This window comes from Eublepharis macularius, chromosome 4 (genome assembly GCF_028583425.1).
Source record: "Eublepharis macularius isolate TG4126 chromosome 4, MPM_Emac_v1.0, whole genome shotgun sequence".
Taxonomy (NCBI): Eukaryota; Metazoa; Chordata; class Lepidosauria; order Squamata; family Eublepharidae; genus Eublepharis; species Eublepharis macularius.
Window position 1 is genome coordinate 33,362,520 of NC_072793.1, and position 20,981 is coordinate 33,383,500.

Sequence of the window (20,981 nt, forward strand, 5' to 3'; positions counted from 1 at the left end):
GACAGGAGCCACCCTCTGCTGGTCAGGTGTGAGCATTTGTAGAGATTCCATTTTACCTCTCACATTTCTGTTGGTAAGATCTATCTTTCAACAATGCATCTAACTTATTAGGTAGCTTTGTTCTGGAGAGGCAGCAAGGAAATGTACTAAATAATACTAATACCAAGAGTACTATCCATTATCAAACATTGTGGCAGAGTTGCCTAAATACGCTTTGGACAAAAAAATTTGCCTACACAGAACCAGCTGTTGGCTCATTGGACCAAAATACGCTCTCGTATATTGCTCTTTATTTACATTCATTTTTTCATACACGTTTCATACTTATTTTTCATTCACAATTTTATTTTATTTTCTGTTTTTACTTGGATTTATCACCCATGTCCTTTAAACCACAGGTTGGACCAAAATTACAGAGCTAAAGGGAATTTTCCAGCATTCCTTTCATTTTGCAGCAGCATACTGAGCCCCCCTAAAACTCTGTTCCTGGGCAAAGTGGAAGGGGAGATTGCCTCTCCTCCAACAGAAGTGCTGTTCCACTAATGTAACAGTATCTCTCTGGATCCAGCCTCCTGGGTTGACATCTATGACGTAAACCCCACTCACTCCCCCCCCCCCGATTTCCCCTCCAAAACTGTCAAGTTTGCTTGCTGTGGCTGGGCAGCCTCTGGTAGCATGTCTCTGGTTGTATTTTAAAGATATTCTTGTCCCACACTTAAAGCGTATCTATTTATGGTTTATATCCCAGCCCAAATATTTGGTAGGAGAGAAGCAAGAGCCTACATCTTCTTCAAATGAAATGGCACTAGAGGCTGAGTAAAGTTCAAATGGAAACAGCAGGTTTATTAAACAGGCAGGGTTGGTATATAGGTAGGCGGGGTGGGTGGGAAGCTGAGATAAACTTTGATTGTAGAACAGAATACTTCACAAGCATTAGGCACAATAATCTTCTTAAAGCTTAGTTTCAGTAGTTACAGATCTTAAAAGTGAGAGGTTGGTAGTTTCAGATGGGAGGTTACTTTAACAAAGTTTCTTCATAGATTTCACTTTACAGCTTAAGTGTTCTGACTTCAACACAGCACTCTTTATGCTTTACATCAGACCCAGGGTCCTCTTCAGAACCAAAACCCACTTTTTAGACACTGGGCAAGAATTATTCTTCTCCAAAAGATATACCCCTGATCACTTGGCTGAAAGGGAGTCTTTCATTACTCCTTTCCTCTTCCAACAACACCCCCCACCCAGTTCCATCTTGTCCGTGTAAATTAGTGCTGGCTCCCACACTTAAGTACTTTAACTAAAAGTTTTCCATAAACCTAAAGCTATCCCAGTTAGGACAAACTTTTCTTTTTTTCCTCACACCGAGTTACTAGTCTGACCCTCCTTGTCAAACTTCAACTCCTCTAACAATTCTGTCAGCACCGTTACTTTCTCACTGGCCGATCACAGAGAGGGCAGAGCAGCCTGCCAATCATTCTCCCTTCAGGCAGTTTTTAACCCTTTCCCTTCCACTGGGTGTTGCACTTAGTACCTTTCATTTAAAAGTCCATTCCATCACATCTCTGCCAGCTCCCTATTACATCTTATCACTTTCATGAATTTAGGCCATAGCCTCTGAGAAATGCAGCTGGTAAGACAGCTTAACTCCAAGATGCCAGAGTACCAGTATCTTAAATGAGCTGGGGGGGGGGGGAACTAATCATTCCTGCTTAAAGGTTGGGGTTCCCCACTTTTTGGAGCCCATGGGCACCATTGGAATTCTGACATAGAGTGGTGGGTACAATCACAAAGTGGCCACCATGAGAGGTGTCAGAACCTGGGGGAGGGGCTCACTCTCCAGGTTAGACTGATCATCAGGACCAGCTGCTGGGGTGGGCCTTAGAACGAGGGGGGGGGGTTTACAGCACCCTTGCACTTTCTCTCTCTCCCCCTCCCTCCCCTGCCAGCAGTCTCTTCAGCTTTCTCCTCTTCAGCCACTCTGACACGCCCGTCTTTATAGGGCTGCCTCCCCCACACTCTCTCCTATCCGTCTGGTTCTCCATCTCCCTGGGCTGATTGCGGGGGTCCGAAAGCCTGTTCTGGGCCTCCCTGGGGTCCTCCCCGCCCCAGCCGCTCCCTGGTTCATTAGGGCTGCCCTGAAGGGCAGGGCTGGCCAGCCCTCTCCAGCTGGTGCATCCCAGCTGCTGTGCTGGTGTTTCCTTTGGTGGCCCTGCCCTAGCTGTCTGCAGCAGCTGTGTTCCTGGGGGCATGCTGTGATCTGGGCCATGCCCACTGCTGCTGGAAGAGGTGGCTGCCTGCTTTGTAGGCAGTGGGGGATGCATCCCGGGATGCCACAGGTTAGCTGCAATACCCAGGGCTTTTACTGCTGGCTGAGCCTTCTGCTGCTTGCTCCTGCTGCAGCACTGGTCTGGTGGCACCAGCCTCCAAGGCCTGTCCCACTGGCTGCTCCTGCTAGCTCCTCCTCTGCTGCCTCAAGCAGCTGTGATGGGCCCAGCTCCACGCTGTCTCCTGGCGCTTCGGAACGGGTCTCCCCGGCGTGGGCCCAGGTAAGTCCAGGGGGGGGGGCAGGCCCTGTGTCCCCGGACACCTGCATTAGAGTTACAGGAACAGCCTCACCATTTAGAGACTGATGTCCAGGACCTTGCGTGCTTGATCTTGTGTATTTCTCCCCAAACCCTCCAAAGGAATCCTGTTTCAAGCATGATTTTTAAAAGTATATTTATTCATAATTGAAAGAGAACACACAGTCCAGCATTTCAGTACCTGGCAAGATTTCATGCATCACCCGATCCAATTCGGATGAAAGTATTTTGCTGAAACAACTCAACTGAGGGATAAAGCAGTCTGCTTTGTTGGCAGCAAATTATGAATGGTAACTGATTCCCCAGAAGGTGCAGCAGATGTTCGGGTCCTGAACAGTTTTGCATCTGTTAGTACAACTAGGCTTCTTCACCATGATGAACACTTTGTACAGTCTTTCTGGTATGCATTCAAGAATGGATGTGAACTGCCTCTCTCTTCCAAGCGGTGAATAAGAAGTGGTGATCTGAATCAAAGCCCGCTGTGATCTGTACACTGCCATTCCCCAGTCAGATGCACAAACTGTCTATTGGAATTCTTGATTGTACTGTGGCTGTTCTAGGAGCCCTTTGAAAAGCAGAGTGCCAAAACTCTCAGTAAATACCATAGGTTGGCTCATCACTGTCCCTGTACCTGTCCAGGTACCTCAGAGGCTGGAGGTGTGGAAACTTCTTCTGTGGGCCATGATACACAGGGGGGCGCACGAAGGCAAACACTGGCTCCTTCATGTCTGCAACAGAAGGACAGGATGTTAGCTCATGAGTTTTAGTACTCTTCCCAACGCTCCCACATCCTCATTAGAAAGTAAATGGGGCGGGGGGGGGGGGTTGAAAAGAAGAGCAGAAAAAAATTCTGACTGTTAGCTAAGTTTTAAAACTAGCATGTATACCAAAATATTTTTACACGCTTGATTATGGAAATTTAGACCCGTTGCAGAATATGCGTTTTCTATCCACAGGGTTTTATAATATGGTATTCAAGATATCCTCTGTGTGTAGTCTTACACTTACTAAGAACATTATGAAAAACATTTGTGACAGAATCATCCCACTGGCACTGGAAAAATGCCAGCCCTGCTGGTGTCATGTCACTCTGATGCTTCTTGTAGAAATCAAATGTCCTGAAGGTTCTCATCCTGAGGCTGTGGCTGAGAAGATAAAACAAGAGAGAATGCAGGTGTAAAGGAGCCTTGGTGTCGTCCACCCTAGCTACTGCTACTTCCCCGTTCAAGTCATCACCAGTTTTCTTCAACAGAAATGCAGATTTGCATTGGGGCTCATGAACACGATTATTCTCTTATGCTTACAGCAGACTACATACTATCACTGAAAGAGTAAACACTTCTTAAAATTCCCCCGCAAAGCCTTCAAAAGTTTAATCTGAGAATTCTCATTCATCTCAAAACAAACCTTCACTTTCTTGGGTCCTTCTAGGGGAAAAAGGAAGACAATTTAGACTGTTTTACACAGGCAGATCCATCTGGGGCAAGAAGGGCATTGCATCAGACTGCACCTCACAGGAGTGAAGGAGTTGGCTAGCTGTTTCTTGCTTCCTCCATTATTATCCCAGCAGCTAGTTATCCCTGCTTCTCCCTTTAAAGAGGAGTAGGAAAAATGAGCTGCTAGGGAGAACAGGGGAAAGAGCAAAAAATACAGCCAGCCAATACCTTTCCTCTAAAATAAAGCTGCTCAGCAGAGTATGATCCCGACACTGCTGCCTCTTTCTATAGAGTGCAGATTGCTTCAAGCCTCACTTGCTATCCCTGCCTATAAGGACTGGTTGAGGAAGGAGCTCTTCAGGGTCCCATATAAGCGAAATAGAGCTACTTGTTACACGAGTAAAATAAAGTTCAGCTCCAAATAAGCAAGAGAAATTTTTTTAAAACTCACAGATGTTCAAGGATTAACCCATGGTTAACATGAGTGCTATTTAATTAATGTGTTGCCTGCCCTCTCTCACAACTAAATTAGTCTTTCTCAGCATGTTATTAATCATCCAAGATGATTATGATCAAGATAAGCATGTTATTAATTATCCAAGATTCTGAGGATGACAATTTATGTAGGCCCTTGAATGGAAGCAAAGAAGTAGCACAGACAAAAGAATGAAGGAGCAAAGGAATTCCTTACTTCAATGTTATTTTTACAGGAGGTGATAAAGGTTTGTAATCGCACACAAACAGGCAGCCTGTGCACAAATTTCTGAAGAAACAAGTCCAAGGATGATTATTTAAAACACATGAACTTTCAATGTTAGCTTACTTATTTTTGGTCTTCCCCCTTTTTTCCCTCCCAAAGCATGGTATGTCTTACTTTCTTCCTGAACTGTTCTATAGCTGAATTTTTTATTTTTTTTAAAAAAGTTTCAAAATGTCCTGTGCTGTGCACACCCCTGCCTTAAACAAGGAAACAAGCACCAGATGGCTTCACAGTGGTAGTGATTGAAAGCGGTGTCATCATAGCTGATTTATGGCAACCCCTGATGGGGTTTTCAAAGCCTAGAGACTAACAGAGGAGGTTTACCATTGCTTGCCTCTGCATAGCAACTCTCATCTTCTCTGGAGGTCTCCCATCCAATTACTAACCAAGGCCAACCCTGCCTAGCTTCTGAAATCTGACGAGATCAGGCTTCCCTGGACTGCTGACAATCCTACCTTAAATAAGGAAATAGAAGCGCCACATGACTTCAGAGTAATTACGCAAAATCTGAACAGTTACCATGGCTCTGGCCGCGTATCATCAGTGAAATCAATTGGCTGCATCTGCCTGAAGAGAAGGAAAACGTAGCGGTGGTATCCTGTTCCCTTGGCAGGAAATGGTGGGAAGTAATGACAAGCCTCCTTGCCTGCCTCTATTTTATTGCCCGGAATGTTTGTCCTGTTTAGTGTACAATATAATTCAAAATCAATTTTGTCTATGGACTTTGGCACATAAAAAGTTCATACTGCAATACATCTTTATTTATGACATTTATAGTCTGCCTTTCTCCCGGAGACTCAAGGCGGATTACATAGGGTGAGTCAGTACAATCAATATCAAAGACATTTCAATATACATACAATTTTGCAAGATTTAAAAAGAGAGAGAGAGAGAGAGAGAGAGAGAGAGAGAGAGAGAGAGAGAGAGAGAGAGAGAGAGAGAGAGAGAGAGAGAGAGAGAGAGAGGGTCTACACATGCAGCAGAATTAAGTGGTAGAGCTGGTTGTACCACATCAGAGGGGCATATTCCTAACTCCCCTCCTTATAAAAAAAACTTCCTGCAAATAAAAAAAAATTAGCACATCTGGAAGAAAAGTTCTAAGCCGGACCATTGAACACTATAAAGATTTTCCACTTATAGCAAATGATTAATGTGGGGGAAGTGCAAAAAATGATATCCCCCCCCCTCCCGCAGTTTGAATTGGGGCAATCTTTCTCCTGCAATCTGCAGCCTTGTGATTAGAGCAGCAGGTGCCACAAGATGCTGGTGTTTTAGCTACAGCACAACTACCCCTCTGGAATTTCTCAGCTGTTTCTGGGGCCAGGTTCTCAGCACGCAGCTCAAGAGGCACAGAGACATCCTCGATGAAAACTCCAGATGCATACAAACAACAGCTCAATTGGGATAACGTATAAAAACAAGACTCTAGGGCTGTGGCTTTCAAACTGCGTTCCTGGGCTTCTTCAATGAGTAGAGCAATAATGGAAAAGAAATATGCCTGACAGACTGCTTGTTCTCTCCTACCAACCTTTCCTTAAAATGTGTAGGTTCAGGGAGGGTTCGAATGCGTTCAAGTTTGGTAAGTGCTCCAGCAAAATCAATTCTATGTCTAGTAAGTGGCCCCGATATCTCTTCAACACTCAGGTGTCTAAGACAGATGTGTGAGAATTGACCAGCAGGCGAGTCAATGAAGAAAGTGTTGCTTTCTGAACACAGACAGACTTGAGCCATTAGTTGCCATTCTGTCAGCCTCTCAGGAGAATGACATTTCCAATGGTGGAGAAAGGGAGGGTGAGTTTTGCTGATTCCTTTTCCCACTGACACACAGAACCGCAATTTCAGGGGAGCACAGGAGGCTGCAGTGGGAAGTGGTGAAGTCGCCTTTGTCTAGCTCAATTCCACCGTTAAGCTCCAAGCCTGACACCATACAGGTAGCTGAACAACATTTCAATTCCAGGTTTATCAATATATTAAAACAGTTGCTAAAAATATGATGGATTAATACTCACACCAGCCAGTGGACATACTCCATACTGGTATCGCGCAGGTGTCCATCTGCATGTACAACACATCCAGAAATTAATTCAGTGACACTTCTAATTATATAACTCTTTCATATTGAAAAAAAATTCTTTCCCCCTCTCCCTAACTTTGAAAACTGAACTCCAGGTCCTTGATTTTCCACTGGTTTTACTAATTTTATCATGACTTGATCCTGTTATGGCGGTAGTACTACTGTTGGGATGTAACATTTTCCCCACCAATAAAAGGATCCCGAGGATTGTGCTGCAGAGTTGAAAGAAAACCCCCAAACCGATTCAGCCTTCTGCACCTATTTGTCAATCGATCCATCTCCTGCCACATCAGGTTCTTAAAGGCCAGGATGAAATCAGGCTACACGGATAACAATAACCACAAACATTGCTATGTTAACTGCTGCCCAGCTACAAGATTCTGGTTTTAACTAGCAGCCCCTTAAAAATAAAATATCCAGCTCCATTTTGAACAGAGCAATCCTAAGAAGAGTTAATCCAGTCTAAGACAACTGATTTCAATGGGCTTAGACTGGAGTAACTTTGCTTAGGATTGCACTGCAAGTCTACACAACCTGCTAAAGAAACCTCTTTAAAAGTGGCTGTTGTGGGTTTTCCGGGCTGTATTGCCGTGGCCTACCCTACCCCGGAAAACCCACAACAGCCATAGTTCTCCGGCCGTGAAAGCCTTCGACAATACAATCTCTTTAAAAGTGTTTGTACTCACCCAGGTTAGTGAGCAGCAGGGTCCACAGAGATCCTTCGTCTGCTTCAAATATGACTCTGGGAGGGTTAAGAGCCTAAACAGAAAAATATAGCCATAACTGTAAGGTGGCTAAGACATTTGCTTAAGATTCCGAGTGTAAGGGGCATGTGTGTGTCTAAGTTTCATTTGGTCTCTTGTTTTCTACCCTCTCCTTGGTCCAGTCAGCATCAAGCCATTCATTTCTGTCTCTTTGCAGGCACAGATCACAGAATCAAATATACCTTATCAATCTGATGAAACATAATGACTCAGGATGGACTTTTAACTTAAAATAAACCAAGACACTCAAGGGAGAGACTAAAGAATCGGGTTTATGGAGGCATGAAAGCAGAATGAAGTAGTAGCTATCTCACTGGTATGGCACAAAGTACTCCTGGTACAAGGGGAAAATGGCATTACACATGTTAGTGCAACAAGAACAGGCATGACTGAGGGTCAAGGAGATAAAGCATCTATTTTGGTTGCACCATCAATGGTAGTCACTTCAACATGGAGAAAGAGGGCAAACAAAATTTACAGAAACAAGATATAGAAGGCTGTTGTCACAAAAACACATTCTTTGCTGTTCCTATAAGTTTGCACTGAAGTAACAGGTGAACATGGTTTGATTAATCTTATATTCTCTTTCAGAGTCTGTATGCTTGATACAATACCTCTGTGGGGGTCACCACATTCCCATGATAAACTGGCACAACATATTCCTCATCATGGTCGTATTCCACTCTTAGAAGAACTCTGGGAACAAACGTGGCATCATCAAATAAGTCACGGTATAGACCATAGTGTTCTGCTATGCGCTGTTTGTGGTATGGGCCACTGGTTCTCTCCCATTCAGCTTTGACATCATCAAGTGGAATCACCACTGCAAGTGGAAACAGAGTGCTGCAAACTACTGACTGGCTAAGCTCTCATAAATACCAAAGAAACTGTTGTAGAAGGATCAAGGAAACATACGTGTCCTGAGACGGGATGCTCTTTCTAGTTCCACGTTGGTCAAATTCTGTCTCATTACAGCTTTTCTCTCTTTAAGTATGCTTGCCCGTTGCTTACGAGGACAGGGTAGGCCAATGTCTATCTTTGCCTCTTCATCTAGGGTTTTTAAAAAAGAGTATAAAATAAAGCTCCACATTTCCCTCTCTCTGCCAACAGTTGTGATAAAGAACCAACCATGAATGCCTACAGAAGCTGAACAGAACCACTGTTCTGCTTTATAGTTTAATTTAGACTTGTAAAGAACCCCTTGCCTGCCAATTTGCAGCAACTAAACATTGTCCCTAGGTCTGCTTGCACATCAGTCTGTACATAATCCAGTAAAACAAATGAAGAGTGCCCTGTTGCAGAGAATCAGTAACAAGGTCATCAGGTTTCATTCCACATCACTAGAATCCTCTTGTTTTCCCTGCCTAACAGCGAGAGTAGCCTTCATTCTTTTAAGCCCAATTGCAACAGGTGAGTTATCAGCACTTACCTACATTAACCTCAATGGTGCACGAACAAAGGAAGTAACCGATTAGCTCTTATGATCCACTCCTATGCATGTTTACTCCCACTGCATTCAATGAGACATCCTCTCAAGTATGCCTAAGATTGTAGCCTGGGTGTAAAGAAGCCGTTCACATATTTTGCATGGCGAGGGGAAAAAGAGAGCAAAGACTGGAAATTTTACTCAGGTCCCATAGCTTCCTTGTTCTTGTCAGTCAGTGATGAGGAACATTTTGCACAGTGCTCGGAATGCCCTCTGTTCTGAGCCCTGACATTACACAGTAGTGAGCTGAAGCAAACTTGAGAAAATCTTGGTTCAAATTAAACTCTACTGGATGGAAATGACTACCTGAAAGCTTTATTATATTGCCATTTAGGCAAAAAAAAAAGCCGAGGGGGGCAGTTGAGAAAGAGTTCGTTGTTACCTGGAACATGGGAAAGATGCTAGCAGTGCAAGTCCCCATATGTACCTCGGATAGCTCTTAGATCTGCAGGGAGGCTCAGCTGGCCTCAACCAGGGCCAGGGCATTTTCTGTCCTGGCCCCAACCTGGTGGAACTCTCTGTCGGAAGACACTCAGGCCCGCCAAGATCTTGTATCTTTTCGGCGGGCCTGTAAGACAGAGATGTTTCGCCAGGCATATGGTTGAGGCCAGAACTGGATCCATCTAATAAGCCTCCCTGCCGGTCTCCTGTCAGTGGGGGTGGTGGTGGTGGTGGTGGTGGTGGTGGTGGTATATGGTCCATCTGCCTACCCATGCATGAGGAGTTAGAGGTTCACCAACCCACACCTCTACCCTTTTCTTCCCTTGTGTATGGTGGGAAGGATGCCCCATCTGGAATGTGGATATCCATGTTTGCACTGAGACGCTATTTTATTGGTTTTAACTATTGTACCTTATTTATGATTGTAACCCGCCCTGAGCCTGCTTGCGGGGAGGGCGGGCTAAAAATCCATTAAATAAATAAATAGGTAAGTCTCAAGGATAGGAATGACCTTCATTACAAGGTAATCTGAAATTAGAGGGCTTGGGGGGATTTTAAAGTGGTTTCACTTTAAAAAGAAAACCCTTCAGATGATGATAATTTAGCAAACACAAGGCTCTCTTTATTCTTGGGCTAAATTCTGACAGTCTCCTATGCATGTAAGACCATGGCTTTCTGCTGTTCTCTGCCCCTCTTTTGAAGTTGCTTATTTCAAGTTGCCAAGCTATTCCTATATTTAAAAAATTATGCTAGGTAAGATGTTTTTCCTCCCCCTTTTATAAGTTCTTTTTATTTGTGGTTTTAAGGATCCACAACGACAGTGTTTTTTAGATTTTGAATAACAATTATTAAACCTGCATATGCGGGCAAGGTGGACTATTAGTTTCTACAGACATCTGCAATGCACTAGTGAATGAATATACTATTTAGTTCCTTAAACATAAAAAGAGATTAAAACAGACTTCAGACAGCCATTTCCTCTTCCACTGTAAAATGCAAAGGCACATGTACCAGGCCATCTGATTACCTAGCTTTGGAGTGGTGTGTTTCTTGTAAGTTGGCCACCAATGAATTTTTTCCCTCTCTTTTTCTGCCACCTTGAAGTAGCGACGAAAGCTGCGGTATTTTGCCAGTGCCTCCAAGTTGCTGACATCTATATCTTCATTAGGCATTGGCCCCAGGGGTATCCCTAGTTTGCATAGAGCAGCTAAAAACAAAACATAACATTTATTTTACAAATAGGCTTGCATAATATTGCTTGGTCCACATTCAGCCCTCCCTCATTCAAACCATTGTAAGAAGTACAGAAGTGTCTCTGGCTAAGCCACAGCAGATTGGGGGGGGGGGGGGCGTTTGACCGGAAAGATGTTCCATACTTCAGATTAGGGGAGTATGCAAATTTTAAACACCGCTCTGTCTTCTTTGGCACAAGCCTGAGTGTTACAGTTCTAACAGCAGTCCAACAGTAGGTAGGGGGAAAAGCAAACAGATTAGATTTTGAGTCACTAAAACATCTGTAAGTTTATATTAGCATCATTTCTAAACTATGTAAAATGAGAATAGAAATGCATTTCTGAACCATAGACCCGCTGTTCTTCAGTGCCTCTGTATGCTTGCAAAGGTACAAAATCTATTTGAAACAAAGACCAAGTTCAAAAACTATGAGGCAATCCCAAAGAGCACCTCCACTATATTAAGATTCCTCATGAGAAAGGAATAGAGATGTGAAGATGTGGCATATGCATGTTTTTTCCCATAGGATGTTTTATGTGGTAAGATTGCATAGGGCACAGAAGTTTGAAGCTTTCTTTCACTTTAATTGTCTCTGGAAATAGATTGGGAGATAGGGTAGATGGGCTACTGTTTAAGAAAAGAGAAGTGAAACAGATCCAATGGCAACGTAAGCTACTGAGCCCTCAATGATTTTGGAATTGCAATGCTAAGTTTATCTTTAATAAATAGGTCAGTCCTTATGCAAAATAATAAGTAGATACAAATCTAAAATTAAAACTCACAATGTTAAGTGGATGAACAGCTCCAGTCAACATTCTGGCTGCAGCATTTTGCACCAATTGAAGTTTCTGAACACTTCTCGAGGGCAGTCCCATACACTACTACATGACTCCAGACTACACCTTACCATTGATTCTTCTTGGACCAAAATAGGAAGGTACACAATTTGAATTACCACCTAAGACACATGTACCCGACTAGGACAGAAGGAGATTTCAAATGAGGACTTTTAAGCATACCTCTGCCTTGAGTTACTGGTATTAATTGGAACACATTCCAACTTGGTCCTATATTGATTATATTTATTATTATTGTATTGTCAGGAGTTACTGTATAATAACTGTGCTTGACCACTGAGGCCACATGGCTGAAATGTGTTGGTCAAGGTCACATAAGGTTCTGGTTTGAATTTTTTTGTATGATTTTAATCTGTGTTGAGGCTATATTTGGGCCTGCAATAGTTTTTATATTATTCTGTAATAAATACATCTATTTTGTTGTATGCTGATATATATATTTATGCTCTGCATTTAGTAATTTTAATATTTGGCCCTGTGATCTGGATTTCTTTAACCTTCTGAGCGCATTGCAGTTACCTAACCTAGATGTAACCAGGACATGCATCGCAGTGGCTAGATCTTTTTTGCCACTGAAAGGCCATAGCTGGCTAACCAGTTGAAGCTGGTAAAAGACACTCCTGGCCACAGCTGCCACCTGCTTATCCAGCAGTAGGCTTGGGTCCAAGAGCTGTTCATTCAAGCAGAGTGCAACCCCATCCAGAATGGGTGACACCTTAAATCCCTATTTAGACTTTTTGCAAACCAATTCTGACTTGTCAGGATTAAGCTTCAGTTTATTAGCCCACATGCACTCCAAAATTTCCAGGTAGTGGTTCAGGGTTTCCATAGCCTCCTTCATACCAGCCAGAAGCAGAGATGAGCATCATCTGCATATTGGTGATAACACAGCCCAAATCTCTAGATGACCCATCACAGCAGTTTCATGTAAATGTTAAAGACCACAGGGGACAAGATGGGACACAGGGGACAAGGGGCTAAACAGCAGCCCCCCAGCACTACCGTCTGAAACCTACCCTCCAGCTATAACCCAAACCATTGTAAAACAGAGCCTCTGGAAAGATAGATCATGATTACTGGTCTCGAAAGCCACTCAGATGTCAAGCAAAATCAACAGAGTTTGTTTAATGGATATCCTAACTGTTTCTCATTATGGTATTTACTGGGTGAATATCCTAGCTGTTGATTATATTTGTCTCATTTGCACTGTGTAATCTTGGATCAAGAATAAATAAATAATAATAACAACAACAGAGTCACACTCCCTCGGTCCATCTTCCGTGCAGGTCATCTACCAAGGTGACCAGGGCTCTTACAGACCAATAATTCTCTAGAGCCATCAGAAAACCATTTGGACCCATCTGGCTCTGAGGGTGGATCATTATAACAGATCCCCCACCCCTGCAGAATCTTGATATCCCTGTAAATCTTACATCACTTACATCTGTGTAAGTCTATTCATCACAGTGGTATAAAACAAGCTTCTTTTAGTTTTCATATGTGATGCAGGGGCAATCATTTGGGCCCCCCAAAAGAAGGATAATGGTAACACCCAACTTCATTGAAAAAAGGAGACTGCATATAAATTACTACACATCCATATGCACATTGCAAGTGCTGACAGCGTTTCATGTAATTATCTCACATAGACTTACAAAAGCCAGGGAAGGCAGGCCATGATCATTATTCCAGTTCAAGATTAGTAGATAAGAGCCAAGGATTTCCAGGGGATAGGAACAGCAGCAGATGAAATAAAAGACTATCCCAAAGGCACAACAATAGAGCTTTGGTATTACTGAAGTCATTTTCTTAAAAAGAGAGCCTCATTCAGAAATGAAGAAAATGAGGAGCTCTTTGCCTTTAAAACTGTTAGCCCCAGCACATGACACCTGCAGAATAAGCACACTCCATTCCTAATTTTACAAATTAAAGACCCTAAAAAGTGGTAACTAAGAAACTAGTTCTAAAGTAGCATTACAAGATTCCCCGAGGGGGAATCTCAGCATTCTCCTTACTAGTACTAGAAAGCATCTTTTTGAGGACTTCAAAGGTAAAGGCGGTCCATTACTTACTAGAAGTACTAAACGTTCGGCTGCATCTTATTCCGTACAACACTGCCCTCATCATGGGAGCCGCCATTTCCCCGGCTTCCGTCTCCCTCCTGAAGAAAGCCCCCTACCGGTGGCGACGCGCTGTTGTCGTCATCAGGAGACTGGCATGCCTACTTCGATGCCTGACTGGAATAGCTCCAAGGGAAGCGTATGCCAAGTAAAGGATTTTTTTTTTAAAAAAGCGCCCATATCCAGCTGAAAACTTGAATGTAGGCGAGAATAACAAGCTTCGAAACGAGCCACTTGAGCTAAAGGCTCAAGCGGCCCCTGAGGTGCGAAGATCTCCCTCATAAGATGGAGACCAGTAGCACCTATGAGACTAACACAATTTGTGGTAGGGGATGAGCTTTCGTGAACCGCAGCTCACTTGTTCAGAGGCGAGCTACCTGAAGAAGTGAGCTGTGGCTCACGAAAGCTCATACCCTACCACAAATTGTGTTAGTCTTATAGGCGCTACTGGACATTTGCCCTTTACTACTGCTGCAGATAGATTATAAGATGGCGAGTCGAAGAGCAGCCGGGCAGTCGTATTGCTTTTCACTAGCGCAGTGCGCCTCTGCATCAGCGCGGGCGAGGAAGACCACAGCGTTGCCTGTCTGTCCTCTTCCGGCCCAGGCGCGTTGCAGGGCCCTGGCTCGGCTCGGCTGCTCCTTGAGGCGCTGCCCTGGCTTGGCTCTCTCCTTGCCGGCTGCTCTCGGGCCTGGGAAGAGCAGGCTCTGCGACGCAGCGGACCAGCATTTGGCTGAGTAAACTAAACCGCCGGTTCGCTTGGATGCAAACCGGTGCACTGGGGGTCAATGAGCAAACTTCACTGAATTTATTAAGGCTTACATTTGAGCAAATAATCCATAAGGGCGAATTTCACAGTGCTTTTTATTTCTATTTCACAGGAGGGGGGTTGCCAGGGCATAGTTCTTTCTTCGGTTTTGGAGCCTTGCTTCTCTCTGGCTAGTAGCATTTACAGATGCTCATAGGATACAGGGGAAATGTGGAAGCCCCCTTTTCACTGAGAGCTAAGCTCTCCCATCAAAACTTGAGGTAAGCTGACAAGTGTCCAACCTGTGTAAGGCGTCACTTGTAGCTTGGCTCTGAGTGCACTGTACTGGCAGCTTGCAGTAGCAACATAGGAATCCTGCAAACTGACCTTAACCACTAGAGGCCAGTATAAAATCAGGAATGGATGCAGAACTATCTGTGCTATGTGAAAGTGGCCTTTTGTTTATAACATAGACTGCTTTGTCTTATATTAAGTTGTGCATAACAACAACATTCGATTTATATACCACCCTTCAGGACACTTAACCACTCAGAGTGGTTTACAAAGTATGTTGTTATTATCCCCACAACAAAACACCCTGTGAGGTGGGTGGGGCTGAGAGAGCTCGGAGAAGCTGTGACTGACCCAAGGTCACCCAGCTGGCTTCAAACGGAGGAGTGGGGAATCAAACCTGGTTCTCCAGATTAGAGTCCCGCACTCAACCACTACACCAAACTGGCTCTTAGCATATGGCTCTTAGCAATGAACCCCCCCTCCTCCCAGCATTTTCAATTCTAGGTAATTCTTCAAGCTAAAACAATCAGGACAACATGTAAGTGAAGCTGGTGTAATGTGACCAGAAAATGAGCCATAAACCGATTGGCCTTAAGTGAGCCAGTAGCTCCTCTTCCCCACCCCACCCCCGCTGCACTACAGGGTGGTTGTAAGGATTATTGAGATGAAGTAGTGCTTTGAATACTCAAAAATGCAAAGCACCATGTGACCACCTCAAGATACCAAACATCTTGGGGAGATGTTTCTCTGGCAGCACAGGGAGAAGAAGTAACCCTCTCTTCCAACATGGTCATTCCAACCTCTCTCTGCTTTTAATCGTTAAATGAAATGTCCCATGAAATGTGTAGTTTATGTTATTAAATCAACAGCAGCTTGTTCTTGAGCAATTGGGTTATGGCTGACTTAAATGTTATGGCCAGAAATATTCTTCTTGCACAGCAGTGTAATTATCTGTTCCTGCCTTTGCCAAGACATACAATTGTATTCAATTTTTTTGGTCTGTTTTCCATGTTCTGAACGCTGCAATGTTTGAATTTTGAGTAGTGAGCAGGAAAAGTCACACTGAAACCATCACTGTAGAGCTAAGAAAATCAAGCGAGGTTATGGAGAGGCATGATGTGACATGATCAAAGATGCATAACTGTCCAAATGAACCAAGTACCAAATAGCAGCAGAGAGGCCAATTTTTTAGCTATAGCCCACAAGATTCGTAAAGACAAAGCCTAATGTAACTGGGAGGCTGGGGACTTATGAGAATGAGTATCTTTTTACTTTGATTTTAATCTCTGTAGAGAAGGTGGGGAATGTTAAAGTAAATCTTGTAGATAGGTTTCAATGTATTTTTATAGCTTGAATTTTAGTTTGTCTTTATTTATTCCGTTACTCTAGTTTTGCTGTAGAGACTTGTGCTGGTTATAAACCGAATTAAATAAATCTGAATCTTAGCAGCAGAGAGCCCCCCGCCCCCCACACCACCTGACCAAAGTAAGGATTATAGCCCACCTTTAAAAATATGTAATTTCTGCTGAAATAGGAGTTAATAGTTATTTACATTATTTCCCCATCTAAAAGAATTCATTTCAAAATTCAAAATATATCTTTATTAAAGGAAACCCCAGTCTAGCTAGTGCTATCTCCAGGGCTCATCAGTTCTCATACAGTTTGGGAGGAAGTCTTGTATGAAGCTTTCTTCAGGGTGTCCAAGAAAAATCGCTCCTCTTCCAAAAAATCATTGTCCTGTAAAAAAAAAAGGGTGGAGGGGAAGAGATGAAGACTTTCTTAGTAGAGAGATACACAGGCCTTATAGGTGTGTGTAAAGTATACAAGGAGTTTGCAAGGTGATTCATGCAACCTCTGTGAGTAAAACAAGTCTTTGGGTAAGCATACAAAGGTTAGAGAAGAAATTGAGCATACAAATAGACAACTGGAATGATATCATTATGACAACATACAAACTATTTACAGGTATAATGTTCCCAGTCTCCTAAGACCAGTAGGTTCCCGTAGGCTCACATGCTTTCTCCCTATATACATGTTTTTCATAAGAATTCTTCTCTCCCAGCTGTTTTGGTTATATTCGCACAAATGTTATTGCTAATCATTTTTAGTTTTCAACCAGAATTTGCAATCTTGGCTAATTGGTTAATTCTGAAAATGAAGGGGAGAAAGGAAGGAATGTGTGAGACTACCAAGTGCTCAGGATTTCTTAACAAGGGTTAAAGTATAAGGAACATTATGGAACTAGGTTCCTTATCACACCTGTACTTTATTAGGTCTGTACACTTAGACTGCCTAGGGTAGCTATGTCCTGTGTTAGAAAATGGGATAGGTGGAAAAAGACACTAGTTTATATAAGAACGTTCAATGTCAACAGATATGACCTGATGGTGGAAATACAGAAAGGAAGAGGGGGATGAATTCAGCATCTATTGTGAAGCCGTTTTGGAACGACTCCAAACCAAATAATTTTCAGCTGCCTCTTTCTTGGGAGAAATTAAAATTGCTCTCACCCTGTCAGCTGTAAGCTTATGTAGCACCAGTTTGGCATAGAGGTCTGTTGGTTTCATCCTTAGAAGATCCTGGGACACTTCAGAGTTGCCTAGGTCAACTTTAGGTAGGTCAGTAGCAGGAGCTGGCAAATCTGGAAAGAAAATAAAGTTACATACATCAAAGGCGTATGAGGTATTGTAAAATCTTACGTGCAGACAATTCACTTGGGGATAAAGAGAGGCACAGCCTTTAGGGGGCCACAACATGAGTTCTGTCAGGACAGACACAATCCCCGATTCAGTTTCGGTTTCCCGGCCATGTCGGACGCTCCTCTCCGCAGGTCCGGGAGGAAGCGCCCAAGCAGCCTGACCGGGCGGTTGACCTGCGAGGGTTAACCCCCAGGACTCCCAGTGAGGGGGTCAGGGTCCGGAGCGTGCCGGGAAGAGCCCCCTGAAGTCGATGCAGGGGGTAAATTGCCCGTTTGTTCCTACGGAGGCCAGCAGACTTGCGCAGCACATCGCGTGCTGCCGGGCCATGGAGAACGGCAAAAAGCAGATTTAAGGTGAAAACCTGTAAGTAGCGAATCCCTTCTGTCATTTCAAGCATATGCGAAGGATTGGTGGGAGTTGAAGCTAAGAAGGTTCGGATATCTTCCCCTTCATTGAGTCTCGGAACTTAGTTGGCGGTTTCCACCCCCCCCAAAATGGCGACGAAAAAGCAGAGCCCTGCTATGGGCAAATCTGTTTCGGCTGCCTTGCAGGGGAAAGGAGAGTCTCTTGAAGAGCTGGTTAAGCGGTTGGTCGTCGAAGCTATAAAGCCCTTTGTTGATAAGCTGAATGAAATCGGTCAAAGGGTTGGCTCAAGTGAGAGTGAAGTGAAAACCATTAAGGAAGCAGCCTCGGGGGCAGAGCAGTCTGCTCGGGAAAACGCAGAACTCATGAAGGCAACAAACAAAGAAGTAAAGCTTTTGGAGAATCAACTGATAGGGCTACAAGTGGATCATGCTCAGATGGTATTGCGTCTTCAGAATGTGAAGGAGGAGGAAAGTGAAAACTTAAAAGGATTTGGTGTCGGAACTTTTGGCGTCATCCGCAAAGGCAACTAAAGAAGAGTTAAAAAGCGATATTCTGGAAGTCCGCTGGACATCTTCAAAATATGCAACGAAGCGACAGCTGCCTCGCGAGATCATTATCGACTTTTCATCTAAGAAGACTCGGGACACCATCTTATATAATTCGTACAATGTGGATTTGGACTTTCTGGGTAACAAGGTTAAGATATTGAAGGACGTTCCATTTTTAGCTCGGAAAAGAAGATTTAAATATAAAAGGTTTGCAGCTCTTCTGAGGAAGCGTGAAATAAAATACAAATGGTTATTTCCGGAAGGTATCTGGTTTAGTTATAAAGACCAAGCCTACAAGATAATATCGGAAGCACAGCTAAGGGACTTTGTGTCTAATCATCAAGAGTTCCAACAAGAAGAGGACTTAGAAGCTGAAAGGGGGGGGGGGGAGGGAGTGAGCACAGCTACTGTAGCTGTTCAGAGAGAGCTGCGACTGAGACGCAAGGGGGGTGGGGAGAAGACCTGATCCTGATTGTAGTTTGTATTTTATAAGATCTACCAATCTAATAGCATATTATAAAGTTTTAACTTTAAACAATTGTAGTATGAAGGGAAAGCAATGCCTGTAGATGTAATGTGTGTGTTTTTATATGTTGTTTTTTCCATTTCCCCTGTTCCCATTTTTCCCTTTTTGTAGTGTTAAAAAAAAAAAAAGGACAGACACAATATCCCCCACCCAGTTCCAAATCAGATAATTGTTATTCTGTAGCTGAGGCCTCACACAACTGAGGAACAGGAGAATCAGGGATGCAGTTCTGTTTCTGTTTCAGTCTTGCCACCGGCTAGTTAAAAGCCAGTGTGGTACATTAGTTTGAGTGGCAAACTGGAAGGATCCCGCTTCAAATTCCCTATTAAACTATGGAAGTCACAGAATGATCTTGGGCCAGTTCCTCACCCTAAGACTTGCCTCTCTTCCTGGGTTATTGTGAGAATAAAATGGAGGATGGGAAACGGCGTACATGGTACTGAGTTCTTGGAGAAAGGGCTTAATAAAAAGCAAACCTGAGTCTTTAATAAATTCAACACAATCGTTCCTCAGCTTCTTAAGACAAAGAAAGCATTATTTACTGAAATCAGTATTAGTCTGTTACTGAGCAGCCCTCTTCTTTTAAGACTGGATGTGAAGAGCCAGAAAAGTTTAGTCACTGGAATGGCTGGTGCCCAGGTTTATATTCCTGCATAGCTTTGATTCAAATAATGGGAAATGAACTCATCAAAATCTAGCTGTTAGATTTTCCATTTGGAAGAAGTGGGTTGTTTGTGTTCCACTGTACATGCAAAACATGAAGGTGCCGATTCCTTTAGGCAATGGAAATGCCTACATGCCGGCGTGAACTCATTTGGTCAACTTTAAAATGTGGTGTTCTGCAGTAATCTGAATGTGCCTGTTATGTGCACAACTTTGGTTTCAGGCAAATGCATCTTGAGGTTGTGATATTTGTCCAGGTAGTTGGTGGCAAGTCATTGTCTACTGATCTTACCTGATACACAAAGTCCCTCCCAGGCACATGGAATAAGCATCTAGTAACCTTTACCTTGATTCTTTCTAGCAAACACACCCATGAAGAGATAATTAGTGGCTGTGAGCTACTTACATGGCAGATTGGATATCAGGTTGGCCTGCGCGCCTGATAATGGCATCTGGGATGTGGTCTGGAACAACAGTGGATTGCTTGGAAGATTGTCCCGCAGCTGTTCAAGCTGCCTCCTTTGGTGTGACAAATTTAGGCGTTCCTGATACATTTCAAAGGGAGCAAGAAAGAGAAAGGGTTCATGAAGCACATTTCTCTGTTTCGTGTGAAACTGACCCAGTTTTTAAATTTGCCTGGCGCCTCCAGACTTTCAGTTAGACATTCAATTGCCAAATGTTCATGAGCTCTTGAATCTATTATCGACTTCAGAAGCAAGTAAGCAAGCAAACAGATGGTAGCTATGGTCATGAGAACATTCTGTCACATGTATCAAAGGTTGGATCCACGGGGAGCAGCTGGAAGCTGGGCAGGAATGGACTCCCTGCTGACTTCGCAGCTACTCCCTCACCTTTGTCTCCATTACACTGGTGCAGAAATGCCCCCCTGTCTACTTTCACAGCTGAGCCATGCTGTAGCTAGAGCATAGCTCAGCTGAGAAAAGCCGGGGTGGGGGGGGGGAGCCCTTTAATGGACTAAAGTGGTGGTAGAGCTTAGCACCACCATTTTGAAGACTCTGCTTAGTCCTGTCCCTTCCCCTTATGGATTGCTGGCAGAGTGTCCAGATGGATGCTTTAAAGGGAGCTTTTAAAAAATCCATCTCATTTGAGAAAAATACTGGAGTCATCCAAGGCATGCCCGCATTGATGTCCTGCTGTCCACTCAGAGACAAATTACCATTTGGAAGAAGCCCTGATGTGCCAGATGTGTCCATTCTTGGGGGGGCGGGGAATTGAGCTTTATTTATTTATTTATAGTCTGCCCTTCTCGCTGAGACTCCAGGTGGATTACATAGTGTAAAACAATTAAATCAATAGGACGAGACATTTAATAAACAAGAAAATAGGATAGGATTACAAAAATCTGAAACAAAATACAAAGTTT

The 20,981-nt window shown here is 43.5% G+C and overlaps 2 protein-coding genes across 3 annotated transcripts in view; both read right to left on the bottom strand.

Moving 5' to 3' along the window:
- Nucleotides 1-2,701: 2,701 nt before the first annotated feature.
- Nucleotides 2,702-13,786, bottom strand: MRPL38 (mitochondrial ribosomal protein L38). The gene is made up of 9 exons (XM_054977314.1): nucleotides 13,706-13,786; nucleotides 10,571-10,750; nucleotides 8,532-8,666; nucleotides 8,231-8,439; nucleotides 7,539-7,611; nucleotides 6,788-6,833; nucleotides 5,298-5,456; nucleotides 3,591-3,727; nucleotides 2,702-3,310 (listed from the first exon to the last, which is right to left on the bottom strand). Exons 1-9 carry the CDS (start codon nucleotides 13,770-13,772, stop codon nucleotides 3,174-3,176), a joined length of 1,143 nt encoding a protein of 380 aa, XP_054833289.1. The 5' UTR covers nucleotides 13,773-13,786; the 3' UTR covers nucleotides 2,702-3,173.
- Nucleotides 13,787-16,382: 2,596 nt separating this feature from the next.
- FBF1 (Fas binding factor 1) overlaps nucleotides 16,383-20,981 on the bottom strand; it is a 47,700-nt gene continuing 43,101 nt past the window's right edge. For both annotated transcript variants that reach the window (XM_054976998.1, XM_054976997.1), the window contains 3 exons: nucleotides 20,004-20,142; nucleotides 17,306-17,436; nucleotides 16,383-16,532 (listed from right to left, as the gene is read on the bottom strand). In XM_054976998.1, coding sequence (XP_054832973.1) covers nucleotides 16,449-16,532; nucleotides 17,306-17,436; nucleotides 20,004-20,142 — 354 coding nt within the window. In that variant the 3' untranslated portion in view covers nucleotides 16,383-16,448. The remainder of the gene's footprint in view (nucleotides 16,533-17,305; nucleotides 17,437-20,003; nucleotides 20,143-20,981) is intronic.

Bases quoted from the DNA above. Each gene is read 5' to 3' on its own strand.
- MRPL38 (XM_054977314.1), bottom strand. From the start codon at position 13,772: ATGGCGGCTCCCATGATGAGGGCAGTGTTGTACGGAATAAGATGCAGC. The intron at 6,834-7,538 runs GTGAGTACAAAC...TTGTACATGCAG, and splicing joins CCTGCTGCTCACTAACCTGG to ATGGACACCTGCGCGATACC. The intron at 5,457-6,787 runs GTGAGTATTAAT...TACACTAAACAG, and splicing joins GAGTATGTCCACTGGCTGGT to GACAAACATTCCGGGCAATA.